The 21,658-nt window shown below is 47.7% G+C and overlaps 9 protein-coding genes across 9 annotated transcripts; 8 read left to right on the forward strand and 1 right to left on the reverse strand.

Moving 5' to 3' along the window:
* Positions 1 to 243: 243 nt before the first annotated feature.
* Positions 244 to 1,014, forward strand: N7469_011369 (FMN-binding negative transcriptional regulator; the record flags this gene model as incomplete). Its single annotated transcript, XM_056650274.1, has 1 exon — positions 244 to 1,014. One exon carries the CDS (start codon positions 244 to 246, stop codon positions 1,012 to 1,014), a length of 771 nt encoding a protein of 256 aa, XP_056495338.1.
* A 368-nt stretch (positions 1,015 to 1,382) lies between these two features.
* N7469_011370 (IST1 family protein) lies at positions 1,383 to 2,741 on the forward strand (the record flags this gene model as incomplete). Its single annotated transcript, XM_056650275.1, has 3 exons — positions 1,383 to 1,403; positions 1,601 to 1,921; positions 1,989 to 2,741. 3 exons carry the CDS (start codon positions 1,383 to 1,385, stop codon positions 2,739 to 2,741), a joined length of 1,095 nt encoding a protein of 364 aa, XP_056495339.1.
* A 910-nt stretch (positions 2,742 to 3,651) lies between these two features.
* On the forward strand, positions 3,652 to 4,357 carry N7469_011371 (uncharacterized protein; the record flags this gene model as incomplete). Its single annotated transcript, XM_056650276.1, has 2 exons — positions 3,652 to 4,233; positions 4,316 to 4,357. 2 exons carry the CDS (start codon positions 3,652 to 3,654, stop codon positions 4,355 to 4,357), a joined length of 624 nt encoding a protein of 207 aa, XP_056495340.1.
* A 452-nt stretch (positions 4,358 to 4,809) lies between these two features.
* Positions 4,810 to 5,561, forward strand: N7469_011372 (uncharacterized protein; the record flags this gene model as incomplete). Its single annotated transcript, XM_056650277.1, has 3 exons — positions 4,810 to 4,938; positions 5,144 to 5,374; positions 5,460 to 5,561. 3 exons carry the CDS (start codon positions 4,810 to 4,812, stop codon positions 5,559 to 5,561), a joined length of 462 nt encoding a protein of 153 aa, XP_056495341.1.
* A 2,771-nt stretch (positions 5,562 to 8,332) lies between these two features.
* N7469_011373 (sulfotransferase family protein) lies at positions 8,333 to 9,330 on the forward strand (the record flags this gene model as incomplete). The annotated part of the gene is made up of 3 exons (XM_056650278.1): positions 8,333 to 8,477; positions 8,563 to 8,839; positions 8,895 to 9,330. 3 exons carry the CDS (start codon positions 8,333 to 8,335, stop codon positions 9,328 to 9,330), a joined length of 858 nt encoding a protein of 285 aa, XP_056495342.1.
* Positions 9,331 to 12,759: 3,429 nt separating this feature from the next.
* Positions 12,760 to 14,901, forward strand: N7469_011374 (arylsulfotransferase family protein; the record flags this gene model as incomplete). The annotated part of the gene is made up of 4 exons (XM_056650279.1): positions 12,760 to 12,762; positions 12,813 to 12,941; positions 13,044 to 14,535; positions 14,615 to 14,901. 4 exons carry the CDS (start codon positions 12,760 to 12,762, stop codon positions 14,899 to 14,901), a joined length of 1,911 nt encoding a protein of 636 aa, XP_056495343.1.
* A 2,426-nt stretch (positions 14,902 to 17,327) lies between these two features.
* On the forward strand, positions 17,328 to 17,561 carry N7469_011375 (uncharacterized protein; the record flags this gene model as incomplete). Its single annotated transcript, XM_056650280.1, has 1 exon — positions 17,328 to 17,561. One exon carries the CDS (start codon positions 17,328 to 17,330, stop codon positions 17,559 to 17,561), a length of 234 nt encoding a protein of 77 aa, XP_056495344.1.
* N7469_011376 (uncharacterized protein) lies at positions 17,558 to 19,410 on the forward strand (the record flags this gene model as incomplete). Its single annotated transcript, XM_056650281.1, has 2 exons — positions 17,558 to 18,185; positions 18,266 to 19,410. The coding sequence occupies 2 exons, from the start codon at positions 17,558 to 17,560 to the stop codon at positions 19,408 to 19,410; spliced, it is 1,773 nt and encodes a 590-aa protein (XP_056495345.1).
* A 610-nt stretch (positions 19,411 to 20,020) lies between these two features.
* dph5 (diphthine synthase) lies at positions 20,021 to 21,028 on the reverse strand (the record flags this gene model as incomplete). Its single annotated transcript, XM_056650282.1, has 3 exons — positions 20,021 to 20,618; positions 20,682 to 20,806; positions 20,894 to 21,028. 3 exons carry the CDS (start codon positions 21,026 to 21,028, stop codon positions 20,021 to 20,023), a joined length of 858 nt encoding a protein of 285 aa, XP_056495346.1.
* Positions 21,029 to 21,658: the final 630 nt, after the last annotated feature.

Here is a 21,658-nt window from a genome sequence, read left to right on the forward strand (position 1 = left end):
TTTAGGCATTGCAAATACCTGCAAGAGGTTGACACAGGGCGTATTTAATCCACATCTCTGGATTGTTCGCTTCGGTGGGGAGGACCAACGATAAGTCCGCATTACCAACACCCAGTAGAAAACACCGTGATTGGCCCGACTATATCATGGCAATTGATAGTTCCTGGGACAGAGGAGTATATAAAGACCTGACACATTGACTCACTTTTCACAATCTTATACAGACTACAATTTGAAGCAACCATGTATCTCCGGGCAGTACACGCAGAAAATTCAATCAAGGCTCTCTTCGAGTTCATTAAAGAGAATCCCTTGGGTGTGCTCACAACTGCAATTCCTTCATCTTCGTATCCTTTTCTCCAATCCAGTCATATTCCCTGGGTCCTAGACACTTATAGCGATGACCCAGAAACTCCTGTGAAAGGGTTATTGCGGGGTCACATGGCCCGACAAAACCCTCACTCTAAAGCCATGATCGAATCCTGTGCCAATCCCTCTACAGGGAAACTCGAGCAAGACGTGATGATTCTTTTCACCGCGCAGCATCACCACTATGTGACTCCCAAATTCTATACGGAAACTAAACCTACCACCGGCAAAGTTGTGCCGACTTGGAATTATGCTGCTGTGCAGGTCTACGGCAAAGCCACGATATACTATGATTCTGCTGCGGCTGAGACATCGGACTATCTCCAAAAACAAATCCAGGATTTATCTCAGATGTGCGAGACTTCTGTTATGGGTCATACTGGCCAGGAAGGAAATCCTGGTGCTTGGCAGGTAACTGATGCGCCGGACCGATATATCGATATCATGAAGAAGAATATCATCGGAATTGAAGTTTCCATTGAAAGTATCGGGGGCAAATTCAAGATGAGTCAAGAAATGGGACAAGGTGATCGACAAGGTGTTATTGAAGGCTTCAATAATCTTGGATCAGATGTTGGGACGAATTTGGCTGGCTTGGTGAAAGAGCGTGGGGAAATGAAAGATGCTGAGAAGGATAATAAATGATTTTGTCATAGTTTGTATTTTATTAGTGCCATGCATAGAATCGAGAAATTTTAGCAAAGTATGTTGTCTACTTGCAGCACAATCATTCCAAGTATATAGTACATACACCTGAATTAAAACTAAGAATGCGTCTTTCTCGAACGTCTATCATTTCAAACTAAATATGATTACTCGCGATTAAAATGGACGTAAATTATTGCTGCCTATCCTTCTTCGAACCTCCATTCCTACCTGAATCTACTCACATATTTTGTCTGCCTTCATCACCTATCAGCCTAGTGGAGACTTTAATATTTGGACCCATCGATTACCGCATCCCCCGCCTCCCCTCGACATTCCTTTGTCAACCACCGCGAACACCTCCCAAAATGCCTCCTGCGGCGCAAACAGTGAGTCCATCCTTAATACAGTGACTGCTTTATACCTTCTCGTATTCCCTGCATGTGCCTCAGGCGATTCCAAGCTCGCTGCCTAGAGCTTACCCCGCACTATGATCATCTAAAGACTCCGTTGAGTTGCGCGAGACCCTCTACTCGCAATGCAATCAAATTGCGAGATTATGATAGTTAACTCAATGAATCAACAGACCCGCCTGGTATCAAACCTACGTCTTCTTATCCCTCGTCTCCGTCTTCTCCAGAAGAAAGACACCGCATCCTCAGTCGTTCAACGTCGTGAGCTCTCCCAACTCCTCAGCGAAGGACGCGAATCATCCGCGCGTATCCGGGTTGAAAATGTCATCGCAACCGATATTGCTGTGGAGGTGATGGAGATGGTGGAGTTATACTGTGAACTATTGCTAGCGCGCGCCAATGTCCTTGACCAGCTTGCTTTCGGAGAGAAGGGAACCCGCGCACGATTGCGCGCTAAGGAATTATACAAAAAGCAGACTCAACCGCAAGCCGGGGTAGGATCAGGGACTGGCGCAAAGGCTGCGGAATCCTCGGGGTCTCGGTTTGGGTTCTCTTGGTTAGGGGGGCTCACAAAAGAAGGAAGCTAGTGTCGCTGATGACGCCGGGGCCCTCAGTGACGAAGATGATACATATATGGACACTGCACTGGATGAGGCAGCCACTGTTGTCTTCTATGCTTGGCATCGCTTCCCGCATGAACTACGTGAGCTGACCATGCTCCGGACCATGCTCGGGGAGCGATACGGTAAGGAATTCATGACGCTGGCGCAGGATAACAAAGTAGACACTGTCAAGGTACCGGATCGGCTACTAAAGGCATTGCGTGTGAAACCGCCGGGACAGGACTTGGTAGAGAGCTATCTCCGGGAAATTGCGAAAGCATACGGTGTGGCATGGCCGGAGGAGGACCTGAACACGCAAGAGGACCTGGGAAGTGCACCCCCGGAGTTTGTGGACGATACCAAAGGAGATGACGACGGCAATGAAGGGGGTGATGTACCAGCGACCCCGACGAAGCCGCATGCAAACGCCGCTGAATCTAGACGCGCCTCAGAGACCAATGAGCTCAGCAAGGCTACGCCTCCGCGAGGTCCTGCAGCTGGCCGGAGCCCTGTCAGTGTTGCCCCGCCCGCCCCAAGAACTGACAACCCAAATCCGCGTGTCAAGGTTCCGGGGTCAGAAGGGAACGGGCCAGCGACGACCTCGACTACAGTAGGGTCAAGATCAGGGTCACAGGGGAGAAGCAGTAACGGCGGGATACCAGAAGTGGATGAGTTGACACGCCGATTTGCAGATCTCAGAAGGAAGCCTTAATCCTGCAGCTTACCGACTGGTATTCAATATGAATGATCACTTGATTTTAGTGGAAAGGTTGAGACGAAAACGAAGCACTTGATCGTTTGTTTCTTATCCAAGCACGACGAGACTGGTCCGCTATGGAAAATACCTCTTACCTTGTCTGCAACATCGGTCTATCTTAGTAGTATCTCTCACTGTATATAGTACTCTTGGGCGTTTATTTTCATTTGGCCTGGCGCTTGTTAGCTGTTTTGCAAATCGAGCCTGACCGTTTTAAAGCAGAGTGTCTGTTCTCGTAGAACATTTTCTTACGAGCATTACTAGCAGTATATCGAATGATTACACTAGAAAGATCAGTATCCGCGCTTGAGAGATGAGAAAAGAACAATTCGATATTCCTTGGATGTACCAAGCAGATCCGATCTGGATCTCGCGGAAGAGGGGGCGATCCAATCTGAGATCGATCAGGAATAAACAACCTTAATTCGAGACCGCGAATTTTTCCACATCACGGAAAATGAAAAGGTCAAGGCAGAACAAGAAGATTTACTTTATATAATACGAGTAAATTTTGAGCAGTTTCGCACTCACTTTCCAGTCCTATGAGAGATTTTCTAGAAAATGCCCTGTCAATTCAAGCTGTCGCGCGGGCCGTTAGACTAAAAGCGGGACCAAGGCCAACCCGGGAAATTGAGATTCGTTCAATCCGATGCATCACGACTTCACACGAGCTCCCCTCACCATGTCCAATACTTAACATAAGCCACGCGCACCTTGTTATCTGACCACCCTATATTCGCGCTCCGTCCACCCTGACGCCTTACTTATTCTTTCTCCTAAACCTTTACGAGACCTCTACCCTACCCACCGATCTGATCGGATTTTCCAGCCACAAGAGCGCAAACACTTTCATATCCACTTCCACATGCCGGTCTACATGCTCCACGGATTCCGGTGGCCCCGGGCAGGCTTCACGGGGATCCGAGTCTACGTCGTACTTCACAATCTCGAAGAAGCAGCCGCAGAGTACATCCAACAACCTCTCACAACAAAGTTAATAACCGAATCATTCAACAAGACCCAACCAGATCTCCTCCCCCGACTTCCAGAGCTCCGATTCATCGAGCAGTATGATCCAAACGATGAGTCCAGTAACACCGTCAGTCAGGATTACGCCTACGTCGGCGCGAAGGTAGTCGTATTCCCTGATGGCGGTGGTCTGGCTCCAGCGCCGGGTGCCGGACCTGGATTAAATATCGAGGACGTGGTTGAACAAGGGTCTGGGTTGACGGATGATCAAACGGCGGCATTGGAGGAACTTCGAGATCGCCTCGCTCCTGGTGAGAAAATTGGTTGGTTTATGGTTTACAATGGGGATCCCGAGAGATGGTATCCTCCGTCGGAGGATGAGGAGGAAGAATACGATGAAGGTGAAAGTGAGGTAGATGAGCAATCGGAGGTGCAATCGCATGCGGCGACTGAACCGAGTACCCCGCAGAGCTACACGGTATGTATAGATGAAATCGAAGTAATGGGGTTATTTCATCCCGTCTGGAGATTTTATGCTAATGTGTCTCGATTGTTTACAGGCTCGTTTGACGAGACTCTTCAACCGTATGAGCTCTTCTTGAACCATTTCAAGCCAAGGCGTCGCTGCCATGTAATGAATCTCCCTATCCCCTGCTTCATCTCTTTCTACTTCTCTTTCTTTCAGCGACAATTATCAAAATTTGCTTGCTTAGCCCGAAAGGATCGGAGCTTTACGAATTTCAACGCCTTATGCCAGTCGATGCTCCCCTGAACTCATACTCCAGTATTCAATCCAGATTTATATATCAATGAACAATGCACGACTTGCCCATATACATGTTACAAATGTTCCATGTGTAGAAAACCCCGTAAAACCAGCATGTCTTATTCCCCACAATCTCCCCTGCAGCGACGCACCGCACCGTTGATAAAGCGGTGATAAGCGGCAGTATATCGGGGAGGGGAGCTGGCAGCGCCACTCCTTCAAGGTGCATTCCCAGAATCAACCGAGGCCTTGAGAAATACTGGCCAGGTGAATCCCTGGATATTCAAAATGGTCCTCTCTTTCATTATTGTTCAGAATCGCCAGTGGGTTGCCCACGCTCAGCATCCGAACGTTCGCATTACTGATCAACTTGGTATAGGGGCAAAACGCGCCTGGCAAAGTGGTACGCTCCATACAGTGTGAGTCGCATTGATCAACTACTCATCTACGAGGGAATGAATATTAATTATTTGGTTTAGGATGAGGAGAAGGTCAAGTTAAAGGGCGAGGTTGGTCTTTTCCTGCATCCCGCAGAATCCGCATCTCGAGAGTCGTGGTAGTTACCGCAGCTATCCTATACGACCCTGGCGTCTTTACAATACGTCGCTAACAACTGTAACAGGTCCACCGACTTGTTGCGCCGAGAGATCAAAAATACCAATCGAATTTTGTCGAGTTCCGTCGCAGCACGAAGATTGTATACCGGCGATATGCGGGACTGTTCTTTTGCGTTTGTGTCGACGCCAATGATAATGAGCTAGCGTATCTGGAAGCGATACATTTCTTCGTCGAAGTGCTGGATCAATTCTTTGGCAATGTTTGCGAATTGGATCTAGTGTTCAACTTTTACAAGGTGCGCCGATGATGGAACGACGCTCCGCAGGAGCTGTTCCTGGGATCTATGTGGATACGGATACTAATGAGAGGATGGGAACTAGGTCTACGCGATTCTGGACGAGGTTTTTCTTGCAGGCGAGATCGAAGAGACGAGTAAGCAAGTGGTGCTTACGCGACTGGAACATTTGGATAAATTGGAATGAGATTGGACTTGTGGAATATTTCTTAGGGTGCTGTTCGACTCGGGGGGTAATTACATTGCGATACAAATATGGGTGCATCAGCAAGTCATTTGCATGGCGTTAAGGGGTCTTGGAATCATAAAGGATACTCATTGAATTCGATTTTGTGATTGATCATTATGGAAAGTACCCTCGTACTATGATCCTCCATGTTCAAGCTGCCAAGTACGGAGAAGCTTCGTATATTGTACGAAGTCCACTTGGAGCAGGGAGATATATAGACGCCTTCGTAGTCGTATACACTAAGGAGGACTCCAGTGTGTGCAATACGTTGTAGCTATATGATAATGAGGCCTGCTCATCGTCATTAAAATGGAGTATGCCATCACTTTGGGTCCGCATGTCGGAATATCCTTCGACTCTCATAGGGCTGAACTGATGCCAAGGCTTAAAAGTTCGTAAGATTTGCTCCTTTTTGTCCGCCGAGACGATGATTGTCATTCCGCTCAGGGTCCGCGATATCATACTGGGTCTACTTCCGCGCAGGCTGCCGGATTCTGAACTGCCGAAATACATTGCCGTCACTGTCAGCGGGGTCTGAATGGACGAGAGAGGGGAGAGAGGGGACGGTGGTTAAGCTTATTTGATTGAGCATGACTATTTAATGGTTCCATGGCGTCCATCATGATTGTAGGGCTAATTTCCCTTAGTTCGATCTGGTTGTGTGTGAGGTGATTGTGGTCATCGATGGCGAACACACACCATTGATGTCTTGGCACGCCCTTATATTTCAGCCATCTCGCAGATTCTAAACTTGCTTTGAGACCCAGAATTGTTGTCTGCAATGAGACTGGATGTATCTCTATGCTGTGTGCAAGAGGGGGTAATGACTATGAGTGTTCACCTTGGTGATTCATACTACTCACCACTACAGTACTATACTAACCGCAGTAGTACACTACACCACTCACTCACAGCCCCATCATTCCACTGACTACTTACTCCAGTATTGACCAAGGCTAATGAGACTGCGCCATGAGATTGGACTTGTCCTCCACCTCAAAGCCTGTCCTCGAATATCCTTCTGGAACATGATGCCCTTTACTCTGTACAATACGAAGATGATCGGCGACAAAGGGTCAACATACTCAAGTGTGCTCTCATAGAGTAACACGGGCAACCTCCCCCGACAGAACAAGACAACCTCCGAGAATTTTTCGTTCCCTTTGTTCCCTGAAGATCCCAACTGGTGTGGATGTCCATCCGCCGCGGATTCGGTCTCATCTTTCCGGAACACCGCACCGCCCTGATGAGTGGAAACGAATACAGCTACAGTACAGAGGAGTCCCGGGCAACGCAACACACTGGTGCAGCATCTGATCATCGGTCAAGAAGGAGACAACGAGAGCGTCCGGAGTATATTGAATTTCTTGGCATGTGGAACTTGTGCCGCCTCGGTCTCGACCATAACCGTTTCCCGCAACTCATTATTCAATCAATCAATCTGAGCCGGTGGAGCGGGGCATTTTTTTCGTCTACCAGTTCAGCATTGGTTCCAACAGCCGGGTTCTGCTCGCGTGCCCCTGGATCAGCAAATTGATGATCGGCTCGTATGAATTATCTTGAGGGGTTTTACGGGTATCCGACGGAGATTATCAGAGTTCACGTTATTCTTCACTCGTCTTTTGTGCATCTTTAGTGATAAACCTATCACGATTCGTCCGGAAGACTAGGGATTGCAATGTCACACCAAGAACTCCAAGACCAATACAGACATACATACAGTACAGTATGTATTGGATAGGCCTGGGCACCAGTTTGAAGGCCTCAGTTTCAGAAATGGATAGTCTCCACTATCGAACCGAGTACGCGTTGCCTCTCCGGCCTCGGATCCAATCAACGTTGTCAGGGGCACGGATCGTCGTCAACAGCCGGGGACCACAACTCCGTCCCAGAATTTTGATCACCATCAAAAGCAAAAGGACCACATGTTGTTCAATGTGGAAATTGGACGGTATTAGCGCTCTGTGTAATACAGACGTCCAAGCAGAAGATGGAAGATCTAAAATATCGTAACGCCGAGCATACGTGGTCCCAGTCTTGGCATACCGGTATTTACACAACCTTTTCCTCCACGATCCACCTGGTCCGCCCCCCTGACTATCCTCTCCCTGCGTCAGCCGGTGACGTCGTGTGGTTCTTGGTATTACCAGTTTGATGAAGAGCCGAGAAGATCAGAGCAGTGGAGGGCAGAGATACTATATTCAGCGGCATGAGCAGAATGAGCTACATGCACTACAGTATGAGTATCAGAACTCACAATACATGCAATCCTACTACAGTACTTACATATATGTACTGTCGTAGAATACCACAATTCCCACCACTGTATACAAAACTGACCAGGAAAAGATTGACAGCTTGTGGACACTCGCCACTCGCGGGGGGGGGCAAACCTTCACAATTGCTCGGTTCATCCACGTTGATTCGTTGAACTGCTGTGACAGATTCCCACCCCGCTGCAATCCAGCGCAGCCTCAGATCCATGCCAACATGGGCATTTTTCCATATTTTCCATTTCTTTTTTAATTTTTTTTTGTTGTTCTAAATTCCACCCCTTATCAAATATCAACCCTTCGATCCGCTGCCCCCTTCTAGACTTCTTCTATAGTCTTATCCCTTCTTTATTTTAATACCCACTCCTCCGGCACATCACTCGTTCTTTCTCTTCTCTCTAAACATTACTCCCTTCTACCTTCTTCAATCTCTCCACAAGATATCGTACCGCCATAATGTCGCTCGCTCTCTCTGATAACTTGGCTCCTCAGCCTATAACCGATATCTTCACCAGCGACACAAACATTGACCGTCGCAAGTGCCACCGCACTGTGCCAATGAAGGTACTGGCCCTTGGTGTTGGCCGTACCGGTACTGCATGTGAGTTAGAAGATCTACATGAATGAAGAAATCATAAGTAAAGTAAAAAAAAAAAGGCAATATCAAACTGACTTCTATATTCCAGCTCTTCGCAAAGCCCTCGAGCGTCTGGGTTATGGCAAGTGCTACCACATGATGTGCGCCAGTGTTGAGAACCCGCCGGATTGCTTGATGTGGCACGATGCTCTGAACGCCAAGTACAAGGGCGAAGGCGAGTTCGGCCGCAAGGAATGGGACCAACTTCTAGGCGACTGCCAAGCCGTGTGCGACTGGCCTGCCTGTGCCTTTGCCAAGGAGTTGATTGAAGCCTACCCCAACGCAAAGGTCATCTTGACTACCCGTGATGTTGACTCATGGCACGCGTACGGTTTTCTACTGCCTTCTTTGAATTACAGCAGCGAGCTAACATATTCTTAGTTCCGTCATGAAGACCGTCCACTGGCGTGTCAGTGACCCTGAGCACAAGTTCGTCTCAAACTTCAGCTGGGCCGCTGGCATGTACTACCCCATGCTGAACAAGTTCTTCGAGACTTTCTTCCGTGGTGATTTCCAGGGTCAGGGCAAGCAGGTTTACAACGAGCACGTTGCTGAGGTTCGCAGCTTGGTTCCCGAGGGCCGTCTTTTGGAATACAACATCAACGACGGCTGGGGTCCTCTTTGCGAATTCCTCGAGGAGGAAATTCCCGACACTCCTTTCCCTCGTGGTAACGATATGGCCGACTTCTACAAGCGCTGCAGCACCCGTAACCGTCACCAAATGATGAACGCTGCCCTGCAAGCTGTCACTATGGGTGGTACGATTCTGGCTGCTGGTTTCGCTGCCACTATGGCCTGGAAGCGTTTTGCCAAATAAACAGCTCCTTGCATTGTTCTGCATTCTTTCTGAGCTGGCTCCACAGTGTGTGCGGGCACCGCTGGCGGGGGTAGTTTGGTTTCGATAATTTTTTTTTTTCCTATTTTCCGCTGCTCGTTTTGTGAGCTGGTCACTACAGATTTTCTTTATAATATCCCTACTGTGTTCTGTTCTTTTTGCATGGTTACCACCACCATGGAACATCAAAAGCCATCTCTGCATCATGGTAATCCTTCGTGGTATATATTATTTTTACGGTTGATAACATGAATCCATCTATCATTTTCTTGCATTTCTTTGTGAAGTAGATCAAAAGTATTGTAGTATGTATGATTGATTCAGCCCTGCTTTTGAACAGCCTTGGAAGCACCCTGCACATCAAAGGATAGACCTTTCACATGCGGACGCAAGGGATGGTACACATCACTCTCAATCACATCAACCAATCCTTCACATGCATCAAGTTAGAAATTTCTCCTAAGCATGGTAAGGCCGAATGACTGCAATGGTCTATGCCTTGCAGTACGTGCCTATGTATACAACCACATTCACCAAAATAATCTCCAATTAAACATCGTATACTCCGTACACACCGAAAAACAAATTTGCACCTCAACACACCGCCTGTAGCACTAACCACCATAAAGGAAAACCCCCCTCCCATCTAAACCAACCTTCAAATTCCCCGATAAACACCCGGCAACGGGCCACAAAGTGGTTCGTACTCGTACGAAGGCGACGCCAGACATATTGCTTGGCCATACTAGCGTCTTGGCAAAACAGCCACGCATTCGCGGCCAGCAGCGTGTGGGCAATAGGCATTAGGCTTGTTACAGGGGCGTTGCGGCTAAATTAGGCGCTCCGTCAAGAGTCTCATGTTCCCCTCAGTTCCGCTCGTAGCTTTCCCTGTTGTGCCGGTGGAATACGTAGTGTGCTTGCGTTGGGGGACGTGTGATGGCTCGTGCCGGGAAGCTTTTAAGGTAGGCTGTGCACTCGGGACTCGTGGTGGACGCGTGGGTGAGTAAACTTTGTACTACGAACCTTGTCTATTGATAGTGATGGATCTAGATGTATTTGGGTATTTGTTTGGCTTTAAGCTGGATGTTCGATGCGATGTGCTCATCGTGCATTTCTCTATGGGCTATTTATCTCTTAACGACGACTAGCTAATCGTAGTAGTAAAAGCGGGTGCCAAAATAGAAAACTATACAGACACTGTTATTATGTATAGTTTCGTACTTTATTTACCTTATTGCACACCTTACATAGTACATAGCAACAGTATAAATTGGCAGTGGTTGGACCCCTCATAAGTATCAGATCATTTCCTGATATTGCACACAGTTCGTGTGGTACACGTTCAATCCTGTTTTTGCATGGGTCGATGCGGGTAAATAGTTTGGAGTGTAATTACGCGCTCTTGCCTCGTTCTCGTCACCATACAGTAGTCACTGTATGAAAACTTTGTACGAAAAAGAAAAGATATTTTAAATATTGCAAGGCCACGAAACCAACCCTCAAAATCTCAATTATCAGCCATAAAAGCCACAAAGTCATCAGCAGCATACGCAATGGTCCCGCTTCAGCAATTCGGACTCGGTGTTAAGTTCCCGTTCGAGTATCTGTATCGCGACTGTATCGTCGGCAAAGCAAAGTACGGTTACACGCTAAGCCCAAATGGGATCCCAAGCCACTGCACGTGGCCAATTCCCCGATTGAGGTGTGGCGAGTTGGATCTGGCAGTATGTACCTCAGGCCAGGAGAAACTATCGAAGATCATTCAGCTAATCAGAGCCTAATCGTTTTTACTGAGGACAAAATGACCACGGAGTAATATGGATCTGGTTTTGTCCAAGAGAGTGTTCCTGCTACCGCTGTTTGTATGCTCCACCCAGTCTATGGTCCTTCATCCCGTCCTGTTTACCCCGGTGGGGAGGACTATGTACGGCTTCTAGATTATATGAGAAACATCGCGGGAAAAGGTAAAACTTAGAGAGGTCTCGGAGAATTGAGCGAAATATATATAATGTATGCTTTTCTAATAGTGAAATTCATCCGCAGACTTGGAAAATGTATGTACCTGGATATATTTAAACATGGGGGCTTCGGATTGCAGACAATTGATCTTTGAATATTAGGCGAGGAAGGAGAGTTCGGTACATAGGGAATAAAGCACCCAGTACATGATGTCTGTGAGATATTGGATATTTGAGAGGTTAACAGAAGGAATCGACAGCAAGGTTTATACAACAGGTTCAACAGGTTCAACAGGTTCAACAGGTTCAACAGAACATGACCTTCGCCTCTATATTTCGAGTTTCTTCTGTCTTTAAATCCACAAGTATGAACAACAGAGCCATTCTAGTCGTACTGAAAGTAGACCGCTATTTCTACTTAGCTTTGTGAAACTTTTGAAAATATCATAGATGATCAATTTGACCCTCCAGTTGCGGATCTGTCCATTCACAATATCCTCGATAGAAATGGGTATCTGGTCGGCATTATTGGCGACCTCCAATAATACTAACAAGATTACAGCTTGGCACAACTAGACTGACCAGATTACAACAATTTGTTTTGAGATTGACCTTAAAGTTAAGAACATACATACAATAGTCCAACAACGACAACAAAGTACGACAGTGCGGAGATTGGCGGGGGGTCCCCCTGAGTTGTGAGGCGGTGCATAGCATTGGGCCCCCGTGGTTGTTTAGCCGCGAGGTATGACGCGGCCCAGCCAATTTACCGTACCATACAACATCCACCACAAACCACAAACTCTGAATTTTCCGGATATCCCCTGATTTTTGCAATGGCGAGAAAATGTAGGCCCTCATTCTAAGAATGGTCTTCAATGGGATATACTATGTCTTTCAGAGCATACAAAATAGAGTATGACCATCGGAGGAACACCCATGTCCCCGCAGTAATCAAGCACTGGAATTGTCTGGGCAGCATCTTGGCAAACGACCTTAATCCTTAAAGTATTGGAAATGGGCCCACTGGCTGGTCGATTTCAAACAATATAAGTCCAATCAGCGTGGAGACTCGTCGCCATCTCAGCTCCACCGAACAAAGTCCCCGCTGCAGGATTGGATTGACAGCAGTCGTATCTCGTACTCTCTCTCTCTTCCCCGTCTCCATTAATGCTTAGACTTCCCTTCTCTTCCCTCGTGCCGTTGCAGTCTTCATTCTTCATATTGCGCCATCCCTTCGCGGGGTGATGTAAAAAAGAGGAGATTCATGCTTGCCACTACTTCTCTGTGGAGGACTACCTCTATCTTCCTGATCCTCCTCTTACAATGCGCGAGGAATGTTGTCGCACAGACGGCCTTTTATAAGTCGGTTCGTTGTTTCCAATAGCTTGCTGTGTTTACCATATAAATGCCGTCCTATCTTGCCCCTGTGTTTTGTTTGAATCCATTCAAAATGGTGTTTCCATCCGCTTGGCTAATTGCTAACTCATGCGCTTGTCCCTGTAGCGGCCAGACATTTACCCTCCCCTCTTTGACATCGAGCTTATCGACAAGGAAAAGGTCAGCCCGGGATACATTTTTATCACGCCATATGAGGTCGACAACCCGGGTCCATACATCTTTGATAACTCTGGAGTACGTGCGCCAAGTGACTGTAGCGCAAACCACTATTTGCGATCACACTCCGCGCTGACATCATGGAACTTTTACTGACCAAACATAATTTGTTCATTATAGGAGTTAGTATGGAGTGGTTGGGGTGCTTCCGGGCCTGGAAATGCCCATGGCATGCATGTCTGTAAATATAAGGGCGCAGATCATCTCTGCTTTTTCCAGGGTAATCAGCAGAAGGGGTATTGTCGCGGACATGGTGTTATCTTGGATAGCAGTTATCGTATTGTACGATCAGTCCAACCAGGTGGTGGAATGGCATCCAGCGACATGCATGAATTTCTCCCGATCAACAACGGGAAAACCGCGTTAATGACCGTTTACCAACAACGCCAATTCGATATGACACCATGGAACATCAAAACGGGGCTGGGATGGTTGATGGAGAGTGTTTTCCAGGAAATCGATATTGAAACCAGCAAGGTTCTTTTTGAATGGCGATCCCTGGACCATGTCGACCCATCGAACAGCTATACTTGGCCCGCGCATACAGACACATCCGGGACAGGACTGAATGTGCATGAACCTTGGGATTATTTCCATATCAACTCAATCGATAAGAATAAAGATGGAGATTATCTGATTTCCTCACGGCACACGTCCGCCGTTTACAAGATTTCCGGTAAGGATGGATCTGTTGTTTGGCGATTACATGGATCACAGCCGACTTTCCGCAATATCAACTTCAGCTTTTCGCAGCAACATGATGCACGCTGGTTATTCGAGAATGCTACCCACACGCTGATCTCGCTCTACAATAATGGCTATAATGGGTTTAACCAGACACACGCTTATTCCGGTGGAATGATTATCCTAATCGATCATGTCGACGATACAGCGATCCAAGTGCGCGATTACAGACCTTATATCAATGATTTGGTCAGCTCGAGTCAAGGCAATTTGCAGCGCCTGCCGAACAAGAATGTCTTCATGGGTTGGGGCAATAATCCTTATGTCTCGGAACACGACGAAGAAGGCAACCTGGTGCTTTGGGCCCATGTCTCTGGAAACGACTTGATGAATTATCGCGCTCAGAAATTCGAGTGGGAGGGTAACCCGACTGACTCTCCTGCTCTTTGGGCATACTCTCGAGCTGCAGAGCCCTTCTCCCCAACATCCTTCTATGTCAGTTGGAATGGAGCTACTCGCGTCCAGACCTGGAAGTTCTTCGGTGCCCACAACATGACTGGTCCATGGACGTTCCTTGACCAGGTCAACAAAACCGGATTCGAAACCGAGTATACCAATAACAGCTTCTATCTCTGGGTCCGAGCTGAAGCTATCGACAAACAGGGCAAGGTCCTCGGCAGGTCCGGGATAAAGTATACTTTCGTTCCATCCTCGGAACTGCGTGACTTCTGTCAAGATGAGAGCTGTATTGATGCACCCGGCTATGGATTCCCAGGCGAAGACTCAGCCCAGCCATTAATTCCTCCTGTCGGCGTGAATACCGTGCCTTGGGTTGATCCCGGGCACGACGGCGTTGTCTGGACATATCCTTCCGGCTTTCCACATACAACAGGCGCTACATACTATCAGGATAAGTGGAGCTCAGGTCGTAAGCGAACCCCTTCTTTCGCCTTTATCAGATCTCAATCAACCTCGCTCATGATCGATTACTGACGCACTTATCATAGATTTCCTTGCATGGGGAGCCGTGCTCCTCGTGCTCGTCCCTATCATAGCGGCGGGATACTATGGTTACCGGTACTATCTAAATCGTCAACGACGGCTGGCCGCGTTGACTACAGACACAGAATCCTCGGAAACACTGAACGGCTACGCCGAGCACAAATCTCCACTGCAAGACGAACTGCCCTGGTGGAATTGGCGGCGGTGGACCGCTTCAGCCGAAATGTATTATTTTCCGCTCGTAGATCGAAGTCCACCCAGGCGCCAACACCAGCGTCAACGGACCGAATGAGCAATTTGTCTGTTTGTGTTTGACTGATCTTGGGAGTTTCTTTTTTCTACTTCGCTTCTCGCTCATACATCCTTCACATTTATTTTTTCTTTCTGGTGCATTGTCCACCCTCCCACTTGCATTGCTGGCAGGTCACTCATTGATTCCCTTGTTCAAATATTTCATAGCATACTCACACATAGTGCATATTCTGTCCCTATTGCATGTACTGGACATTATAAAATTGTGATAATAAATTCAACATCAACTGCAATGAGTCGAAATACGAATACCCGAGAAAATCGTACCTAACGCCGAGCTATCCGACCCGCCACGCCTGCATTTAGGCCCGGACCAACCATAATTCTCCATCCTGCTCAATGGCTGGATTTTGCAACTGTTGGCTCGTTTATGTAGACTAATAGAGTATACGTATATAGACATACGCGTCCATGCAGCGCTGGCGCTTTGAACTGATCTTTATTCCTGTTGGCCTATGTATGTCTATTGAAGCCTTGGCAGATCAAAGATAGACCGTGGCTGAATTCATGTAGCTGGGAAGAATGACTAGTGTTCATTCTGTGGTTCTATGTACAGTACGACGAAATGGAGCCCGTCGGGTGTCCTGTGGAGATTTCCCGGAATAACTCTGTCTCGAGAGTTTTGACCGGGGAACTGCCGTTATAAGTAAGCTTTTAGTGTGAATGATTGGTGCGAAAAGAGTTCAAAATTCCAAGAATGAACGGTTCTCCATATGGAGTGCCTTAAGCGTAGCAGAAAGGGAAAGACCCTCCAGATACAGAATAAGATGAAACTGATCAACGGTCTTTGTCTCTCGGAATCGTTTCACTAATTTTTGCTGTAAATAATTGATTGATGGGTTATTTTGTATCTAGGACATTCTACATGATACATAGTGAAGGTTTTGAAACGCTGGAGCACAGTCTCACACTGCGAATGCAGGATGTACTAGAACAATGCGGGACACCAGGAGAGAAGACTATCGGGAAAAAAAAGCTTTGATCGTTGAAGAAGATCAATTGCCTAAAGAGGCAGGATAAGTCTCTCCAGAGTCGCGGGAGAAGATAATTAGCTCGGATGATCGTGATTATCAGGGGAGTAGGGACCGTGGCTCAGCTGGTCGAAGTACTCCATATGCTGTGCCTACGCGGGATCTGATCATCCATGTCAAACACGAGGTCGGGCTATTACAGTGAAGTAAACACAGTCGAGATGTAAGTGTTGCCGTACTCCTGAAAGAGTCTTCGGTACGTGATACGGAGTATAACAATAGAGAAATCTCCGGGCGGCGCAGGAGTTGCGCGGGCGTTGCGTGGACAAATGCGTATGTATGCATAAAATTGATCAGAATATCCGTTCAGTGCATTCTGGCCTAAGAATACAAGGTAGCGTCAGTGGCTGAATCCCCATGGTGATGGTTCTATTTTCCTTTTTTTTTTTTCTTTCTCCTTCGAGCATTGCTCCAGGGCGGGCACTAAATGACTCCGCCTGGAAACGATAGGTGTGTGGGGATAGTCTGGAAAAGAAAAAGAAATAGACAGCTCAAATGGATCTGTTTAGTACACGAAGGCCCACAGCAGTTCGTCATTGCCAAGAGTATTCCCCAAGGGCGAATGTTCTAAATGGATGAGTTGTTGATGGTGGAGAGGCGTCGCAAGCTCGTTTGATCGGTTTTTGATGTGACAATACGGTACTGTCATGTGGACCTGGCGCGTCACAAATTTGTTACGGGTTTGTTACAGATTCGTTACAGACTTGTTATAGGCCAGTTTGAGTGCATATCACACCGGATCAAGTAGGTCATACGAGGTACGAATGTACAATTACAGAGACAGAGATAGAGAACAGATATACAGTATGGAATCAGATCATCAGTACGTAAATCACAATTCCAGCTCAATTGCTGTGTACTATTCGTATATCTTCATTTTCATAGTGAACTATCTACACGGTAGAATGTACATGTTAGATAGTATACTAACTATACTGCACTGTACTTCAAGTGCATCTCTACAAATTGTACAGTATAAGTATATTGAGTGGACCCAATCATATTAGACAAAGATTCCAGACCTTCTAGGTCCAATCTATTCTGAAATACTGCCAACAATAGTAATTAAAACAACCATAACAGGGGACACGGAGTAGGAGTAGATCATCACGGCTTAAACGGGAACAATCCTTCAACTTTCTATTACCTCCTCGCTCTCTCTCCATTTCCTCCTCCCTCTTCCCCCCTCCCTTTCAACCAAACTAAAAAAGTCTTATCCCTTGGCCAATCCAATTACACTCCACGCCGCGCAAAATTACCACTGAAACAGACCCAACACAACCTTTTTTTTTCTCAATCGCCTGACGTCGGCAATTCCCACTCTGACCCTCCCCAGCCCGGCCGGCCCTGTCCCGGCTTACATACACATTCCTCCATGCCTACCAGGTCCCAACCTCATAAATCAAATAATGCCCGCCATGCGCGTACGACCTCCTGGTCGACTGGCTATAACAATTTAACCCAGGGTCCCGGCGATTCTCCAAACCTTGACGGAGCTGCACCACGACGACGCCGCGAATCCAATATCTCCCTCGCTAGCGTCGACGAGGCCGGCCCCTCTACTGTCACTCCCCCTCCGACGACTCTGGCCTCGATGCCCCCGACATGATCCGGAATACTTCCATGGATCTGGACGTTCGCAAAAATTCGTCGCATGGCCATGTGCGCTCGCGTTCACAAAGCCATGCGCAGGCCCTGCTTATGCAGGAGACGGAAATCCCCGCCCAACCGCCTGTCCTCGCGCGCCCGCCCCCAGTAACATGGATGTCCCTGCCTCGAAAGGGCCAATTGGCTTTACTTGGTCTCTGTCGTGTCTTTGACTTTCTTCAGATTGCCTCGTTGCAGGCTTATATGTTCTACCAATTGAAATCTTTTGATGAGAACTTATCTGACTCTGACGTCGCAACTCAGGCTGGTATCCTACAGGGTGCTTTTACCGCGGCTCAATTCGCGACGGCTATCCCTTGGGGTCGTGTTGCGGATGCTGAATGGGGTGGTCGTCGCTTTGTGCTGCTGGTCGGCTTGGTAGGGACGGCAGTATCGTGTTTGGGTGTTGCCTTTTCGACTTCCTTTGCGCAGGCGGTTTTCTGGCGCTCCTTTGGAGGTGCTATTAATGGTACTGTTGGAATTATTCGAACAATGATTGCCGAGAATGTTAAAGAGAAGAAATATCATTCGCGCGCCTTCTTGATCTTGCCCATTGGTTTCAATGTTGCTTCGCTTTTTGGTCCTGGTATGTTCTTTTTTTTTTTGAACAGCCTGTTCATCTTCCCTGGATATAGGTAGCCTGAATTGATACTAACTATAACTCAGTAATGGGTGGCATGCTGGCTGACCCAGTCAAGAGCTATCCTCGCCTGTTTGGTCCCAACTCTTCATTTGGTGGTGAGAATGGCGTGCAATGGTTAGAAAAGTACCCTTACTCTCTGCCCATGTTGGCCAACTTTCTCTTCCTCTCGACCTGCGCCTGTCTGGTAGGCTATGGATTGGAGGAGACTCTACTAGCATGCAAGGGCAAGCCCGGCCTGGGCTCATTCATTATGAAATTCTTCGCTCGCGGTGTGCGTGGCGTGGTGGGCACATCTTCGCCCATTTACTCGAGGCTTCCATTTCGCGACTATGACGAGGAAGGTCCACTCATGGGCCGACCTCTGGACCGCTCTGAGAGCTACGAAATGGAAGAGAAGGCTAAACCCGTCCGTGTCAAGCGTGTTTTGCCATTCAACAGGATTTGGACGAAGAATGTCTGGTGTACGCTTCTTGCCCAGGCGTTCTTTGATTTCCAAATGGGTGCTTTCAACAACCTCTGGCTACTCTTCCTCTCCACTCCCCGCTACGACGCCAATGACCCCGCCGCCCCGGCTCAGAATCTCCCCTTCGGCTTCACTGGTGGACTTGGCATGCTCCCGCAGAGTGTTGGTTTTGCAACTGCCATTCTCGGTGTCATTGGCATGCTGCTGCAGTTCACCATATATCCTTCCATTAACGGACGATTGGGAACAGCCAAGAGTTACCAATATTTCCTCTCTCTCTTCCCCTTGGCGTATGCGCTGGCGCCATACATCTCTCTGGCTCCCTCCTCTACCCCACCGCCAGGACAGGCGAATGGCCCCTGGGTTTGGATTTGGATCATTATCGTTCTGTTCCTCCAGGTCACCGCTCGTACCTTTACTCTACCGACGTCTATCATTCTCCTGAATAACTGCTCGCCGCATCCGTCCGTACTCGGTACTATTCACGGTATTGGCCAGTCAGTATCATCTGCTTTCCGAACTATTGGCCCCATCTTCTCCGGTGCATGGTACGGTTACGGGTTGGAGATTGGTATGGTCGGCTTTGCCTGGTGGTTGATTGCCATCGTCTCTGTTTTTGGCTGCGCAGCAGCTGTCTTTGTTTACGAAGGCTCTGGTCACGAAATTATCCTTCCTGGCGAGGAAGATGATTATCAGGAGCACTGAAATGATGCGTGATGTCTTCGTTCTCTCCCCATTCGAACTGTACATTGCTTCAACTTCTTTTTGCATGTCATTTGGTGTCGGTTTGGTGAAATTTTTGGGATTATTTTCTTCAGTGCCTTCCATTTATCCTCTCGTGGCAGGTCTAGATGGAAGATCTTCATGCATTTAGACCTATATATTTTGTCTTCTTTGCATGTCTGTCATATTGTCTTTTGATACCATTTGTCATTTGCATTGCCATCTGCGCGTGGCATCACCATCCCATCTGCTTTTTTATCTGCGGCGTTCTTTGGCCATGTTTCCTTTGTCCTTGTCCCAATTGCCAATTGCCTGCCAACTGGCCATGAATCACCCCGGCCTACTATGGCCATTCATTATAGAAATACTCTGGTCGTCGAATCTAGCGCGACATTTGTACTATTTTTGAGGGTTTTCATCTGATGAAGCGCTCTTGTGCTACACAATAGTCATAATAGACTCATTTTAGTTCCATCTACTACGCAAGAGATGCAATCTTAACCCTGTATTGTAATTTTGTAATGTCGTCAAACATAGCGTCTAAACTTGAACTTCGTTAATATATGTAAACGTAATTCGAGCCGAGCCCACCCTATGTAGAGTGACCATAGTATTTCTGGTAACTGGCATCAAAGGTCTTCTCATCCACAGCGAATTGCCGAATATAATCACGCTCAAGGTCATGCGTCCTCCGACCAAGCAGAACAAGACTGTGCAATGGTGCCCCCATATCAACAGAGGACAATTCCTCAAGCGTACCGACAACAATCTTCTGATCAGGTGCACCGACCCGCGCGGCACCAACAGCAAGACTATCCGCATGGTAAACGCCCTCCTGCCGCGTCTCCTCAGTCTCAACCAATTGAGTTGCGCACTGCGCAACAGTCATGTAGCGAGGGGGTTCAAAGATGCGACGGCCACGAGCCAGATTCTCCATGGATTGTTCCTTGACCTTGATATCGAGAAGCACAAGTGTGTGCAGGCCGATTTGAGCGTTTTCGCGGACCTTATCGTAGAAGGAGGATGGCTTCCAGTTTTCCGTGAAGAAGACCATGCTGACGGTTTGGCCAAAGTTATAGAGTTGGAGGCCTGTGCAGCCGATTCCGGACATGATGGAGGCATTGGGCACGACGTTTGTTTGAATGCCTAGCTCGCGTGCTCGAAGGACAAGGTCTGTGTGAGTCGTCGCGCTGCAGATTTTATTTAGTATATATTTCAGTGTAACTAGCCTTGAGGAGACAGATCGAACGTACCCGAATGGATCACCAACGACAAGGAAAGCAATATCGGTCTTGTCGGCGCCAGCGAGAATATCATCGCTGCCACTCTCTACAAGTTCGCGGTCAGCCTCGATCACGGGGCGGCCGTAGAATTCTTCCTAGAAGCAAAATACGGATTAGCTTGAAATTTAACAGCACAATATTTCAACTATAGGCTTGCAATGGTTGACAATCCGTTCACTTACAAGTTTCGACTTGTCTACCAGTAGTATGGCCGTGTATGCCTCCAGGTAAACGCGCTCCGCCTTCTTCACGATCTCCAATCCGCGGACGGTAATGTCCTTCTCGTCAGCGAGACCCAAGCCCACAAGGTGCAGCATCGTAGGCAACTATTGAGTCGATCAATTGACAACGAATCCCTTTAACTCGAGCTCAATAAGAAAAGTCGAAGGAAATAATTGAATGCCCCGCGGCAGAATCAACTAGACCGCCTGGAGCGGAGGAAATGAATGTCCGACTATCGCGTATCGCATTGACAACCCCCGGACTTGGACGTCGCAGCTTCTTGAGAAGGTTGCGATTCACAGATTTGCTTATCCTTCGACATTCTTGCGACGGATACTGTTCGCGTCGCGCTTCACAGGCTTTTTCGATAGTCTGATCGTATATTCTCGTCGTCATCTCGTTCCACGTTAGACCGGAGCTGTCATTATGAGCTCCGATCGTCAGCCAAAGTATCGGCAGGAGATCCAGCAGGTGAGTTACCTCTTTGTCGACATCAGTTATTTCTTACTGTAACGCCTCGATATCGATCTCGATTTCGGTCTCATACCTCGGATGCTTGTTATGTCTGTTATGGCGGTCCCTTCAGTTATCGTTGCCCTTACAAATGTCGCAAAGGGAGTACTCGGAGAAGAAATGGGGCCCACTTCAAGAGGCGATTGTTCCATCGACGTGACTCGATATACTGTATTTTTCATGGGACAATTACTCTGAAGATTGGGCAAAAG

The sequence above is a fragment of the Penicillium citrinum genome (genome assembly GCF_028827155.1).
Source record: "Penicillium citrinum strain IBT 23319 chromosome Unknown utg000010l:1.0-1229701.0:1.0-1230130.0, whole genome shotgun sequence".
Lineage (NCBI taxonomy): Eukaryota > Fungi > Ascomycota > Eurotiomycetes > Eurotiales > Aspergillaceae > Penicillium > Penicillium citrinum.